The following is a 14410-nucleotide window of genomic DNA, read 5'->3' on the forward strand; positions in this document are numbered from 1 at the left end:
TGAAAAGTAAAAAAGGTATTTTTACTATATATATATTTACAATTTTCAATACTTTTACTTCTACCCCACTTCATCTCAGAGGAAATTATTGTACTTTTACTCCAATACAATTATATAAAAACTTTAATTACTAGTTACTTCGTAGATTATTATTACAAAACACACTAACCACTTCAGCCGAATATATATTTCGGCCATTTGAAAATAGCAGTTTGAACACAATGCTTGTAGATCGGCTATTTTCAAAAGATTTTTCACACATTTTGAACTTGTGAAACGGGACAGTCTGCACAACGAGTACTTTTACTTTTAGTACTTGAAGTATATTTTGATACCGATACTTTTGTACTTTTACTCAAGTACATTTTTAATACGGGACTTTAATACTGCAATGTATATCTACAATGCAGTATTGGTACTTTTACTTAAGTATAACATGTGAGTACTTCTTCCATCACTGGTGAAATCCCCCCCGGTGTGAGAGTCACACACCTCTGTGGTTATAGTTCTCATCCACCTGCAGACGCACAGACTATGCAAAGCCATCCATCACAACTGAAGCTCTGTTGTCCAAACACCTATAGGCAACAGAACAGAACAGAAACGTAAAAAGACACCTGATTTGCTGAAAGTTTTTATTTTTTTAAATTATTATTTTATGCTGTCTGCACAAGGTTAATTTGGGATTAGCAAGAGTTTGCAAGTAGGTATTGGATTAGATCCTTCTGCACAGTTTTAGAAACGTTTTAAAATTCTGCAATCGTGCCTCTCTGAAGGATTGATTAATACGAAGAAATTGAATAGTTTAAAAAAAACTATGATCCAGTAATTTTCTGGGGAAAGTTAACTGTTACTTTACTTTACTTTTTATTTGGACAGGACAATATATTCATGTACATTCAGTACATGAATGTGATTTCAATAAGATGAAAATGATCTCATGCCGGATTTACGTAGCTGGAAGCTCATTTCCATCCGCAGTCCCTGCACACGTCAATCAAAATTGATTGTTTATGTAAAATACCTTTGCTTTGGTTATAAATTAATCTGTGATCTGCAGCCATTTGGGAGCTGAAGAAAACATTACACTCTGACAACATTGAAATCAAAGTGTGATTGATGGCTGACAAGAATTCTAAACTGAAGGTAAATTATGTTTTCATGGTGCATATTGTAGTCTCATGTGTAGGTTAATTGTAAGACAAAAAAAAATGGATTAAGCTCTGATTGTGATAAACACTTCTAGTTCTGTCATGTTTAACTGTTGATTACATTACTTAATCTTGCTAATGTCAATTTTAGCTGCTCCAGCCATCAGTCCAGCCCTTTGTGATTTTGTGCATCATTACCATCAGTGTCATGAAGGGTAAGGAGTGGTCTTTTAATATTGATGCAGATGCTTCATTTTTGTTGTTATCTTGCTCCAACCACCACCCCAGCATCGACCTGTGGGCTCTAATTCTGTATGAAAGTGTTCAGAATAAGAATAATAGCATATCTACAAGAATTTGTAACTAACTTATAGTTAATACTTATAGTAGAAGCAGTGGAATGTTGTCACACAGGGGTCGGCAACCTTTTTGACATGAAGTGCCATGTTTTTATTTTCTTGACAGTCAGTGTGCCATGTCAACATTAAGAATGATGACACCACATAAAAATCAAATATTTAAGATTTTGATTGTCCATGTACATAGGAACCTTTATTTATTTTTCTTCTTTTGAAATATTTTCAGGATTAGACTCTAACCCGATGCACCTATCCCCCAGACTCCCTGCCCAGTCAGAGTTCAGAGTTTGAATGAATGTAAAATTACTTTCAGGATGTAATTTGCGATTTCATTGACTACATTTAAAAAAAATATATAACTTTAAATAAAATCCTCTCTCACACTTGTGGCACTGTGCCTGTGTCCAGTGACCACCCTGCCCTGTGCCAATTGGCAACCGTGCCTAAGGTTGCCCACCCCTGAAATAATAACATGATATATTAAAGCAAGCTCACAATGTGTCCCAATTCACCATGTTGTGAACTTGCATATTGGCTATATTCAGAGTTCATTGTACAACAAGGTATACAGGGTTTAAGTGGTTATACAGTTCACTTAAAGTCTGTAAGAGAACAAAATAACCATAGCAATAACCAGAGTCGTCCCACAGTTCCATGTGATGGTGCCATTGTATTGAACTGTACGCGTCCGGATCCCACTGCTCTCCTGGAGGCTCTGGGACCTGTCTTCAAGCTGAGCGCCATACGGCCCGTCATGAACATGTCGACGCCCACTTATGTCAACACATCCTTCATCCTGTACGCTATTCTCGGCGTGGTACGTCCTCTTGTAGAATCACTCAGTGAACATTCTGTTCTCCACAACATAATTATTGCAGTGTGGACCAGAGGTCAGCAACCTTTTTGACATGAAGTGCCATGTTTTTATGAGCTTGATAGTCAGTGTGCCATATCAACATTAACACCACACCAAATTCAAGTATTTCCAACAGATTATGTGCAGGATGCAGGGGTCATCAATATGTCCGTACACGGACAAATGTGTCCATGGCAAATTTTGGATTTTCTTTTTTACACCATTATAATGTTCTTATTTTGATCATAAGACACAATTACTGAATGTCAGTTTCCAGGTTTTCTTCGGAATATGTATGACACTGATTTACTACGTCACTATGGCACATTAGGAGTCCACTAGGACAGTAGTTCTAAAACAACAACAAAAAAGTACTAGTGGTTCTCAAATGTTTTATGTGCAAGGACCCCCTTAAAGGGTTAGTTCAGAGTTTTTGAGTATTTTCTGTAGGAAATACTTACCATTAATGTAGTGGTTGCAAAGGTATTAATTGATTGCCCGAGTCCCGTGGTCAGAGTAAAAAAAACTTGCGTCATTTGTATTGTTGATCTATTTCTACCATATAGTGCCGGTTTCGTTCAACTTCGACCCCTCTGTCACATGGTACTATTTTTTGTGTCCAGAATCACTATATATATATATATATATATATATATATATATATATATATATATATATATATTTCTTAATTATTATTATTTTCTTTTTTATAAAAAACAAAAAACAGGATGAAAAGGCTCAGCTTCTGACTACATATATCTGGCTTGAATTTGTGAGTATTTTATCTTAAATGTATTTGTGGCAGACCACTATTTGGACGTTACTTCATTTCTTTCACTGTGTTCTACATTCTGACAACAATGCAACAGTCCAAAACTCAGTAATGACAATACAAATATTCTGCATTGTCTATCTATGACTTAATTATTAAAGGAGTAGTTCACCCAAAAATAAAAAATATCAGTTACACACTCCATGAAGCCTTTAATTCATGGACATTTTAAAGTTGTTGTCGAAGCCAATAATTTGATGACCGGGTCAACTACTCCGTTAACACAGCATCCATATAAACTACTGCAGGCCTGCTTTGTGTGCAGCACAGTAATACTGGTTTGTTGTTTTAGGGCTGGATGAATGAGTTCTTCAGCTGGGACCCGGTCCAGTGTGGCACCGACATTATTACTCTACCCAGAACAAAGTTTTGGGTTCCAGATGTAGTGATCAACGAAATGTGAGTTCTGTTACATGTACTACATCATACATGGGAAACTGGCGGCCCGGGGGCCACATGCGGCCCCCACCTTCACTTTATGCGGCACGCAGGTTAATATGGGAATACTGATATATTATTGATTTCAGCTGTTACAATTCCAAACATAAAAACATGACCCGCTTTAATTACTTCAGTCTATATTAGTAGCTTAATGACTAGTATTAAAATTCTATTGACTTTTTTATGTCCAATGTATTTGATTTGTATTTAAGTTCATAAAGTTAACATAAGTATAACTAAATGCATTTGAAATGAAATGAAAATACTTTTCAGGATTATAATTAAAAAATAGTGGGAAAAAAATCAGGATTCCAATTAAAAAATAGCAAAAATAGCAGATCTACAAGCTCAAAGCGTTTTGAGCTTGTAGATCGGCTATTTTAGCTACTTTTGTGTGATATAATGAAAATAGTTAAAATACGGAGATAAGAGGAGTCTGCCCGACAGTATGCAATCTGGCCCTCTGGAATGAGTGTGGAAATATAGTGGCCCTCTCCATCATCAAAGTTGCCCATCCCTGTACTACGTGATTGTCTCTTAACAGGTAGAGTTGTTCCAATACCGATACCAGTATCGGAAAAGCTGCCGATACTGCCCAAAAATGCTGGTATCAGTATCAGCGAGTATGCCAGTGTATGCCAATCCGATATCCACGTCATTTATAACATGATGTTTTCATTTGCACTGAACAATTATTTTCAGTTGACGTTGCAGTACTGTTTTATACTCTTACTGTACTATTTACATTATTATTCTACTAACTTGTGGCTGCACTTTAACTATTATATGGAATTGTTATTTATTCCTAGATTGTTCTTTTATTACATGTTGGTACTGTATCGGATCAGTACTCGGCATGATAGCCTGGCATTGGCCAGTGAACCCACGTGATGAGTTTAGCTAATGCCCTGATGATGGGTTAAACACGAGGAATGACTTTAAAAGACTTAACTAAAAGACAGTGGTGTAAAGTAACTAAGTACATTTACTCAAGTACTGTACTTAAGTACAATTTTGAGATATTTTTTACTTTACTGGAGTATTTCCTATTTTCAGTACTTTTACTTCTACTCCACTACATCTCAGAGGCAAATATTGTACTTTTACACCACTACAATTATTTGAAAACGTTAGTTACTTGTTACTTTGCAATTATCAATTATTATATAATAGAACGTACATTAACCACTTTTGGGCGGTAACCCCTATTTGTAACTATACCTATCAGGACGGGAACCCTTTGCTATGTACAGTGTATAGCAACATACATTTGTTGTAATTCTTTAATAAATATTTGAACTTTTTCAGAAAACTTAGGTCAGGATTTCGAAGGCGTTTTTAGAATCGGCCTCAGGTCTTAATGGGTTAACGACTTCAGCCTTATTTTATACATAGGCTATTTGAAAATAGCCGATCTACAAGCTCACAACGCGTCGCATTGCGACGCATTGTGAGCTTGTAGATCTGCTATTTTCAAACATTTTAGTACTTTTACTTTTGGTACTTTAAGTACATTTTGATACCAATACTTTTGTACTTTTACTCAAGTAAATTTTGAATTCCAGACGTTTACTTGTAACGGAGTACTTCTGAATTGCAGTATTGATACTTTTACTTAAGTAAAACATTACTGAGTACTTTTTCCACTACTGCTAAAAGGTCATTCTAGAGCTGTATGACATCAGTCTGCCGTTCTGCTTTGTTCCCGTTTTGCAGCATGGAAGCGAGCGATGCCCCGTCTGTCCCCTACGTGACCGCCAATCACAACGGCTGGATAGTAGACTCGCTGCCCATGAGGGCAGTCAGCTCCTGCAACCTTGACATCTACACCTTCCCCTTTGACGTCCAGAACTGCACTTTCACCTTCACTTCCTACATGTACTTCGGTGAGGCGTACCGCTTTGCTCAAGAAGGGCTCCTCCTCAGCACCCAAATGTCACATTCAGTTTTGTCTCAGATACAAATAGTTTTTGGTTGTTCCCTCACATGTACTTTGAATACTACTAATACTGGATAATAATGACTTTGACTTTTCAGGATTCAAATTCAAAAGCATCAAAAGTAGCAGATCTACAAGCTCAAAACACTTCGTGGCGCGCTTTGAGCTTGCGGATCTGCTAACTTCTGATACTTTTGTGTGACGCTGTATGATCAAGCAGGGCGTTAATTTGCAAAAAAAACAAAGTTGGAGATGAGAGATTTCAGCCCGACAGGAACACATCATAACTTACCTTTTTCTTCATATTGCCTTGTATAATCTCTCCTTTGATCCCTCTTCTCCTCTCAGAGAATCAGTTGAGATTGACTCTTGGGATACCAGTGGAGGAAATTCTGAAGCGTTCCAAGGAGTTGATGACAACCATGGGAGAGTGGGAGCTGATGGACATCACGTGCACTAAAAGTGTCTATGTTCTTGCTGGATATGGAGCCATTGATAACCTTGCATTCCATGTACGTTTAAATCTGATATATATATATATTGTTTTGCTTTTTCCCCTCCAATTTAGTCGTTATGCCAATGAATTCCTCCCCAGGGACATTTGTGTGCTGTCACTGCTGTTGTATCCTACTGACTCACCTGCCAGCGGGGAGTCCCCACCGGGAGGACGTGGGGCCTTCGTCCTACTCCTCCCGCCCAACACTCCCTCCCGACAGGTGCCGCCCCCAGCCCGTAGGAATACGCGCAGTGACAAATATCACCTTCCCCGCCCGCCCCCAGCCCGTAGGAATACGCATATATATACGAAAACGGGCCAATTGTGTTCGTGTAGACGCTCGCGGTGGTGGGCAGGCACTTTACCACTGCGTCACCCGAGCACTTTAAAACTAAAATCTTAAACATAGTCTATGCCTGGAATATACTGATAGCAGATATTATGATTTGTAGTAATAATCAGTGGTGTAAAGTAACTAAGTACATTTACTCAAGTACTGTACTTAAGTACAATTTTGAGATACTTTTACTTTACTGGAGTATTTCCATTTCCATCTATTCACCCGTTTCCTAGGCTGTGTGTTTTCCACTTCCTGTCGATTTCATTGGATATCATTGGTCATCTGACCAGTTTCATTGGATTTCATTGGATCAAATCGGCAGGAAGTGGAAAACACACAGCCTAGGAAACAGGTGAATAGAGCGCCGAAGTCCTGACGTCACTGCCAGTAGAGGGCGCATTCCGCAGGTTCATGGCTTTACTTTTTGTATTGATATCTGTCACGATCTGGTGGTGTGGTGAGGACCCAAGTGCAGACAGCCAGGCAGAGTAGTGTTCAAAACCCAAGATTGGGATTTTATTGCAGTCTAACATACAGACAGAGGATGTGACACAAACAATGATCCGACAAGCACTGACTGGGGAACAAGACTAATATACACATGAGGGCTGATTACACATGAGATACAGCTGGAGAAGACAACATAGAACCAGAACAACTAGAACACAACATAGAAATACAACACCTAGACAGGCACAGTCTGTGACTGTGACAGATATCCTCATTGGGGAATCTTAGATCGCTTCATATAAGAACTGTGTTCCAAAAATAAACACACCACCCTGGCGTTTTTACTCATATGGATATGAAGCATCGACTGAAGGTGTAAATGTACACATTTACCCAAAGAGTAACACAATATAAACACTAGAAACGAGTCAAACAACCCAAAGACTACATTTCCCATGAACGCGGCTGCTGTGGGGACAGTGAATTCAGACCCGGAAGTAGTAGTTCTTAAGACTTTTAAGGCAGAATTAATTCCATTTTCACCAGAAACAGGCTGTATCAAATATGAATGAATATCATAAACGATGCAGAGCCACCCCCCTGACAGAAACACCAGGGTGGTGTGTTTATGTTTGGAACACAGTTCTTATATGACGTGATCTAAGATTCCCAAATGGGGATTTCAACACAAAAAATAAAGCCACGAACCCTGGAACAGCGCCCTCTACTGGCCCGCTACTGGCAGTGACGTCAGAATTCGGTGCTCTATACTTTTACTTCTACTCCACTACATCTCAGAGAAAAATGTTGTACTTTTACTCCACTACAATTATTTGAAAACTTTAGTTACTAGTTACTTTGCAGTTATAAATTATTACATTATAAAACATACATTAACCACTTTAGCCCTATTTTATACATAGGCTATTTGAAAATAGCCGATCTACAAGCTCACAACGCGTCGCGATGCGACGCGTTGTGAGCTTGTAGATCTGCTATTTTCAAACATTTTTGTACTTTTACTTTTGGTACTTTAAGCATATTTTGATGCCGATACTTTTGTACTTTTACTCAAGTAACATTTTGAACACAGGCCTTTTACTTGTAACAGAGTACTTCTACATTGCAGTATTGATACTTTAAATTAAGTAAAAAATGTTTAAAAAAAAATGACCCCAAAAAAAAGACTTTTTCCACCACATAGCAATAACACCCTGAACCCGGAAGCAGTGAACCTATAGGAATGGTTTGTTCTCGTCCCCTGCAGATCAGACTGAGACGCAGGGCTACTCTCTACGTGGTGAACCTCCTCCTTCCCAGCTGTTTCCTCATCACAGTGGACCTCTTCAGCTTCCTGCTTCCTCCCCAGAGCGCCGACCGCTCCTCCTTCAAGATGACCCTCATCCTGGGCTACACCGTCTTCCTCCTCATGATGAACGACCTGCTGCCGGTCACTGGAAGCAGCGTACCTCTCATAAGTCAGTAGTACAAAGCTGTCCAGACATACAGTAAAGGCCAGACGACTATACTGTAGCTATAGCCTTCTGTACGGCTTAACTGGAATGTCATGTTTCTGAAGGACCATGGATTGTTTGTGTGTGCGTGAGCGTGTGCGTGCGCGCGTCTGTGTGTGTGTGTGTGTGCGTTTGTGTGTGTGTGTGCCAGTGTTGATTTCGTCGACTAAAACTATGACGAAAAATATCCGTCGACTACCTTTTCTCTCTGACGAAAACGAAATAAAAACGAAATAAAAACTAAGCAACGATGACTAAAACTAAGACTAAATATATTGACAATTTCATCAACAAACTAGAAAAAGTGCTCCTCGGAGCACAGGTCTCCGCCAGGTCAGGTAGGTTATTGTGGCCTCCTGGTGGCGCTATAATAGGCCAATGTGAAAAGGGTGCCATTTCTTATTAGGCCTTGCACGGCAATCGGACACTGCATTCATGGCTTGAGGCATTTTGTGCAAAAAAATGTGTTTTGCTAAATTAGCCCTGCTGGTGGCGCTATAACAGGCCAATGTTAAAAGGGTGGCATTTGTTCCTCAACATAGTGTGAAGGTGCGTGCAAAGTTTGACCGCAATCGGACGGTGCGTTCATGATTGATGAGTTTTGTTCAAAACAAGCCACTACTGCAACATCCGTCTTGATCAAATGACTATGGAGATCATGTGTACCGATTTGCGTGAAATTTGGATAAAATCGGAAGGAGTAATATAAAAAAATGTGTTTTACGTAAGTCGGCCTCCTGGTGGCGCTATAAAAGGCAGATGTGAAAAATGCAGGGGAAAGGTTTTTCCTTGACCTCTAGGGAGTGCGCATACAGAGTTTCACACAGATCGGTGCAGTTATAGGTACAAACATGAATATGCCTGTTATAGCGCCACCATGAGGCTGATTTGAACATTTCCAAGTGCCATTTCTTGCTCGGCATAGTGGAAATATGCGTGCAAAATTTCACGGAAATTGCATGCTGTGTTCATGATTTGAGGCATTTTGTTCAAAATGGAGTACTCCTGCCAACTTTGGAAGCCATTTTTAGCCAATCAGGATGAAATATGAAAAATCTGAAAGACATGTTTCGTCCATTGACTATAGAGATACTGTGTATTGCGATTTTGGACAAAATCTGTAGGAGTACTGTCAAAAAATATGTTTTGCACAAATTGGCCTCCTGGTGGTGCTATAAAAGGCCCATGTGAAAAATTTGGGCCAGAAGTTCGGAATTGGCATTCAGAGAGTGTGTGTGCTCAGTTTCGCTGCGATCAAGGCAACGGTGGCGGAGATTAGCTGGTCACAGACGGACGGACGGACGGACACAAGGACACACGGACGGACGGACGGACGGACGGACGGACGGACGGACGGACGGACGGGGTAAAACATACTCTCTCGCCATGCCTTTCGGCCTGGCGGAGACAATAAAAACTAGACTAAAATGTTATGGAGGGACTAGTGGAGAAGAGATCCAGTTGAACTAAAAGTCTCGGGTGTTGCGCTCTGAAAATGGCAGATCTACAAGCTCACAACGCATCGCCCTGCGACACGTTGTGAGCTTGTAGATCGGCTATTTTCAGCATGCAACCAAGTGTAAAATCAGCCATTACGATGCCATCAAGGCACCGCCAAAACACATTTTAGCCGACTGTAGATTTAGTCTAGACTAAAACTAAAACATTTCAGACAACTAAAATATGACTAAAACAGTATACTACGATACAGGTTGTTAACCACTTAAACCCTCTAGACTTAATAAACTGGACCTGAGTTGTCTCTGTACTTGGACCGTTTTTTACCAGGTTGCAAAACCTGGTCTGCATCTACACTCGCTAGTCCTGACTTTTGAATCACTTTTTCCTCATTGGCTGGTCCTTTAGCCAATGAGGGCTCAATGTCTCAGAATATGGGATCTAAAAACGTTGCCATGTTTAGTGAGAGAAATAAGCAACCATATGGGATCTAAAAAACGTTGCCATGTTTAGTGAGGGAAATAAGCAACCTGGTATAATAGGACAATACGTCATATCTTGGTTTTTTTCAGTCTACACCAAATAGTCTGGTTCCTTATGCTTTGATTTAAAATGTTGTTGGATTTTTTTGAAGATTTGCAAAACTATACATTTTTGGAAAGGTTATTGTCTAAGGAATCAGAAAATCAATGTTGCCATTTGCCCAGATGTGTATATGGCGGCCATATTGGCAATTACAAAATGGCCACCATAAAATGTATGTTTTTTAATATCTCGGCCTCTAAATAAGCTGGAACATTGATTTTAACTCCTAAACCTACATTTTCAGTGTCGAGGAATCCAATGGTGGTAATTATAAAGCTACAAAACTTTACAACATTAACCCTTAGATGCATGACTGAGTCCAAAATGACCAGATATGGTTGTTTTCTTGCAATATCTTTGAAATAAGAAAATCATTTATCAATTCATATTCCAGCTGTTCCTAAAAACATGTTTCACTTGCTCATTCAAATTAAATAAAATGTTAACTTACCACTGATACTTTTAAAGACATTTTTGTTTTTGTATTATTGCTACTCTAAGCTTCCATAAGTGTGTCCAAAATGATCAAACTGTGGCTGATATTAATTGCGGAAATTATTACAAAGACATGCACATCCCAATACTACTAGGATGGGTGCTGAATCAAAAAGTGTAGCTTACACTATACTTGAGAGTAGATCCACACACCAAGTAGTTCCCGTTGCAAGCATTTTATTTGCAGTGACTGTACAAAAGGCCAGTAATCATTGCCCTCTGCCCATCGTCCTGGGCTCGCCGAGGACCTCCAGGGTGCCAGGCCGCCCGGCCGTGTCCGACCGGAGGCCTCTCTCTCGCCTGCCGTCGGCCCGTCCTCGGCGTCCGCACGCCTGTTCCATATATCCGGGCTGGGAAAAGTTGGGTCTGGAGTGCTTTTGGATGAAGCAGAAGTGACAGAAGGAATGCTGTCAACACTGGAGCTGTCAACACAAGGGTATCAACATCAAGACAATCCCTGAACTGCGATGGCATCTGTTCTGCAAACACAGGGCAGAAAGTGACAAGCTCCCTCCAACACCTGGAGCTCTGAAGCAGCACATCTTGAGAGTCCATGTCCAAACAAGGGCATGGGCACAAGCAGCCATTGCTCTGCAGGATCCACAGCTGGATCCCCTGCAAAATGGGTACTTCAAACACTTGGATGGCATGCTGAAACCAACGACCACAGAGGTCCTCCCAGCTCCAAAGGCCATCCTTGAGATGGTTCAATGCAAGTGTAAATCTGACTGTTCTTCTGGCAGATGTTCCTGCAAAGCTAAGGACTTAGCCTGTACTGAAATGTGTCAGTGCAGCAGCCAGTGCCAGAACGATGACGATTCCCAAGCTGTGATGCACGAAAGTGATGATGATGATGATGATGATTATGATGACGCATAGAGACTGTCTATGATTACACATGTCATGATGTTTAATATGGTTACACAAACATCCAAAGTTCACAGTTAAAATAAATAAAAAGAACAGTTAGTATCTGACTGACTGCCTGGGCTGTGCTGTTTTTTACCCATATGGTGGATTATGTCAATGGGATGATAAAAAAAATGAAATAATAACTTGCACCATTGGATTCCTTGACCCTGAAAATGTAGGTTTAGGAGTTAAAATCAATGTCCCAGCTTATTTAGAGGCCGAGATATTAAAAAACATACATTTTATGGTGGCCATTTTGTAATTGCCAATATGGCCGCCGTATACACATCTGGGCAAATGGCAACATTGATTTTCTGATTCCTTAGACAATAACCTTTCCAAAAATGTATAGTTTTGCAAATCTTCCAAAAAATCCAACAAAATTACATAGTGAACCAGACTAAAATCAATTTGCCAAAAATAGCCAGAATTATGGATGCTGTGTTTTAAGTGAATGATACACAAAAACTATACATATATACAGTGAGATTTTATCTTTTTCCTGGCGTCCCTTATTTTTTCTTGGAAAAATACGCCCAGCCGGCTGTCCCGTATTTGAATTTCAGGTAGCTGGCAACCCTACCGTGCGTGCGTGTAATAATTACCACTATAGGCGGCTCAAGGACTTCATGTAACGTCCTCCTGGAGAATGACTTCCACAAATCAGTGATTAGAGAAGGTTCCTAAATCACTTTGTTCAAGGTTCAAGGTTCAAGGTTGTACTTTATTGTTACATCTTATGTACAGGTAAATAAGAGTAAAACTTATGTTGGTTTGGCTTCAGACAATGCAGCAGCATAGGTAATAACAATAGAATAATGATATAAAACGTAAAAAGATTTAAAGAAGGAGAGTGCAAAAAGAGAATAAAAAGAGCATCAACAAATCAAATGTACATGTGCATAAAAATACAGAAAAAACTTGGCATGTTGTATACACCACCAGCATTTTTTTCTTCAGTAGCTGCCACCTAACTTTGTGTAAACAACTTCACAGTATATTCTATAAACAGCAAATTAGGTACAGTAGGTGCAGTTCAGGCATAGTAGTGCAAGAAAAGGATGGATGGTTGGGCGGGGAGGGGGGGGGGCAGCTTAGCATTTCCCTTTGCCCTTGTTCGCTAGTCTGTTATCACATGTGAGTGGAGTGTGTGTTGGGAATAGAACCTTTCAGATGTGCTGCATGAGAACAATGCCATGTTGACTTCCATCACTCCTTCTGCTCTCCTTCTCTCCCTTGTATCTCTCTCTTCACAGATGTGTTCTTCTGTCTCTGCCTGGCTCTGATGGTGGCCAGCCTACTGGAGACCATCCTCATCACCAATCTCCTGTGTGACTCCAGTTGGAACATCACTCCGGTCCCCCAATGGGTCCAGGTGTTGGTCCTACATATCCTGGGCCCTCTTTTAGGCCTTCCTCCAAAGCCCAAAGAAAAAACTAACTCAGGTATGGGAATAATATGGTATTAGTTATATGATCATAAAATATCAGTTTTATTCTACTATAGAACCCTAACCAAGTCCACATTTCTATATACATCTGATTATGTTACATACTCAATGGAACGGCAACGTTTACAAACTCTTCTCATAAAAACAACACAATGCATAGCATCCAATGAAAGGAAATAGCCAAGTACATTTCGCTGAGCATACATGCACTGAATTAGGAGTAGGCCTAATGTACCTGCATGTGCCAGGGGGGCCAGATTATGTCAGTTCAGAACTTTTCCGTTTGTATACACCGCGTTCACTCAAAGCTAGTGATATTTACCTACCATTAGTCCATACCCGTGGGGGGATATGCGCACATGATCTGGCAACCCGGGAGCCAGAGAACACAAAAACACTAATAAACAGCTGACATTTGGTGAAATAAAAAAACGGGTGTCGCTGTTCCGTGCACATGGTAATAGTCAATGGCTGTGTGCAAATTCAGATCAATAGCTCCAGCCACTGAGGAGATTTTGGTCTCATTACGATTTAGGACTCACCACACAGAGCTTTGTAGAATTTATTCTTGGTGACCAGCTATTTTACACCAATGTCATGTATGCCTGTTTCCTAGAAGTGAATGCCTGCCCTCTGGTGGCAGTGGAGGACAAGGCTGGTGAGAAAGTTCCAGAGGAGAGGGGGCCTGAGGTGGAGGATAAGGCCCTGGAGGAGATGAGGAGGCTGGGTAAAGACCTCCAGGCCATCCGCCTCCAGGTGGACCAGCAGCTGACAGGGAACCAGAGCTCTGAAGAGTGGGTCCAGGTGGGCTTCATCGTTGACCGCCTGCTCTTCATCTTCTACATCATCTTCATAGCAGTCAGCTTCATTACCATCATCTGTATCTGGGCCAGCTCACATGCAGCTGATATGTAGATGACCACTGTTTGCTATACAAGGCCCATTATTGTAGACCAGGGGTCTTCAACGTTTTGCAGGCCAAGGACCCCTTAGCTGAGAGAGAGAGAGATGAAGCAAGGACCCCCACTACATGTTAAATGTGTTTTTAGACATTTAACAACTTAAACCCTCAATACTTTGTAAACTTGACCTTTGGCTCAGTACTTGGTCTGCTCTACTTTTCCCTGTATAA

The 14410-nt window shown here is 40.4% G+C and overlaps 1 protein-coding gene across 1 annotated transcript; it reads left to right on the top strand.

Moving 5' to 3' along the window:
* Positions 1-1119: 1119 nt before the first annotated feature.
* Positions 1120-14193, top strand: LOC308095685 (5-hydroxytryptamine receptor 3E-like; the record flags this gene model as incomplete). Its single annotated transcript, XM_080442728.1, has 9 exons — positions 1120-1146; positions 2223-2327; positions 3094-3138; positions 3491-3597; positions 5356-5525; positions 5927-6090; positions 8132-8342; positions 13085-13273; positions 13895-14193. 9 exons carry the CDS (start codon positions 1120-1122, stop codon positions 14191-14193), a joined length of 1317 nt encoding a protein of 438 aa, XP_080298854.1.
* Positions 14194-14410: the final 217 nt, after the last annotated feature.

This window comes from Gymnoscopelus braueri (genome assembly GCF_963280865.1).
Source record: "Gymnoscopelus braueri genome assembly, chromosome: 11".
Taxonomy (NCBI): domain Eukaryota; kingdom Metazoa; phylum Chordata; class Actinopteri; order Myctophiformes; family Myctophidae; genus Gymnoscopelus; species Gymnoscopelus braueri.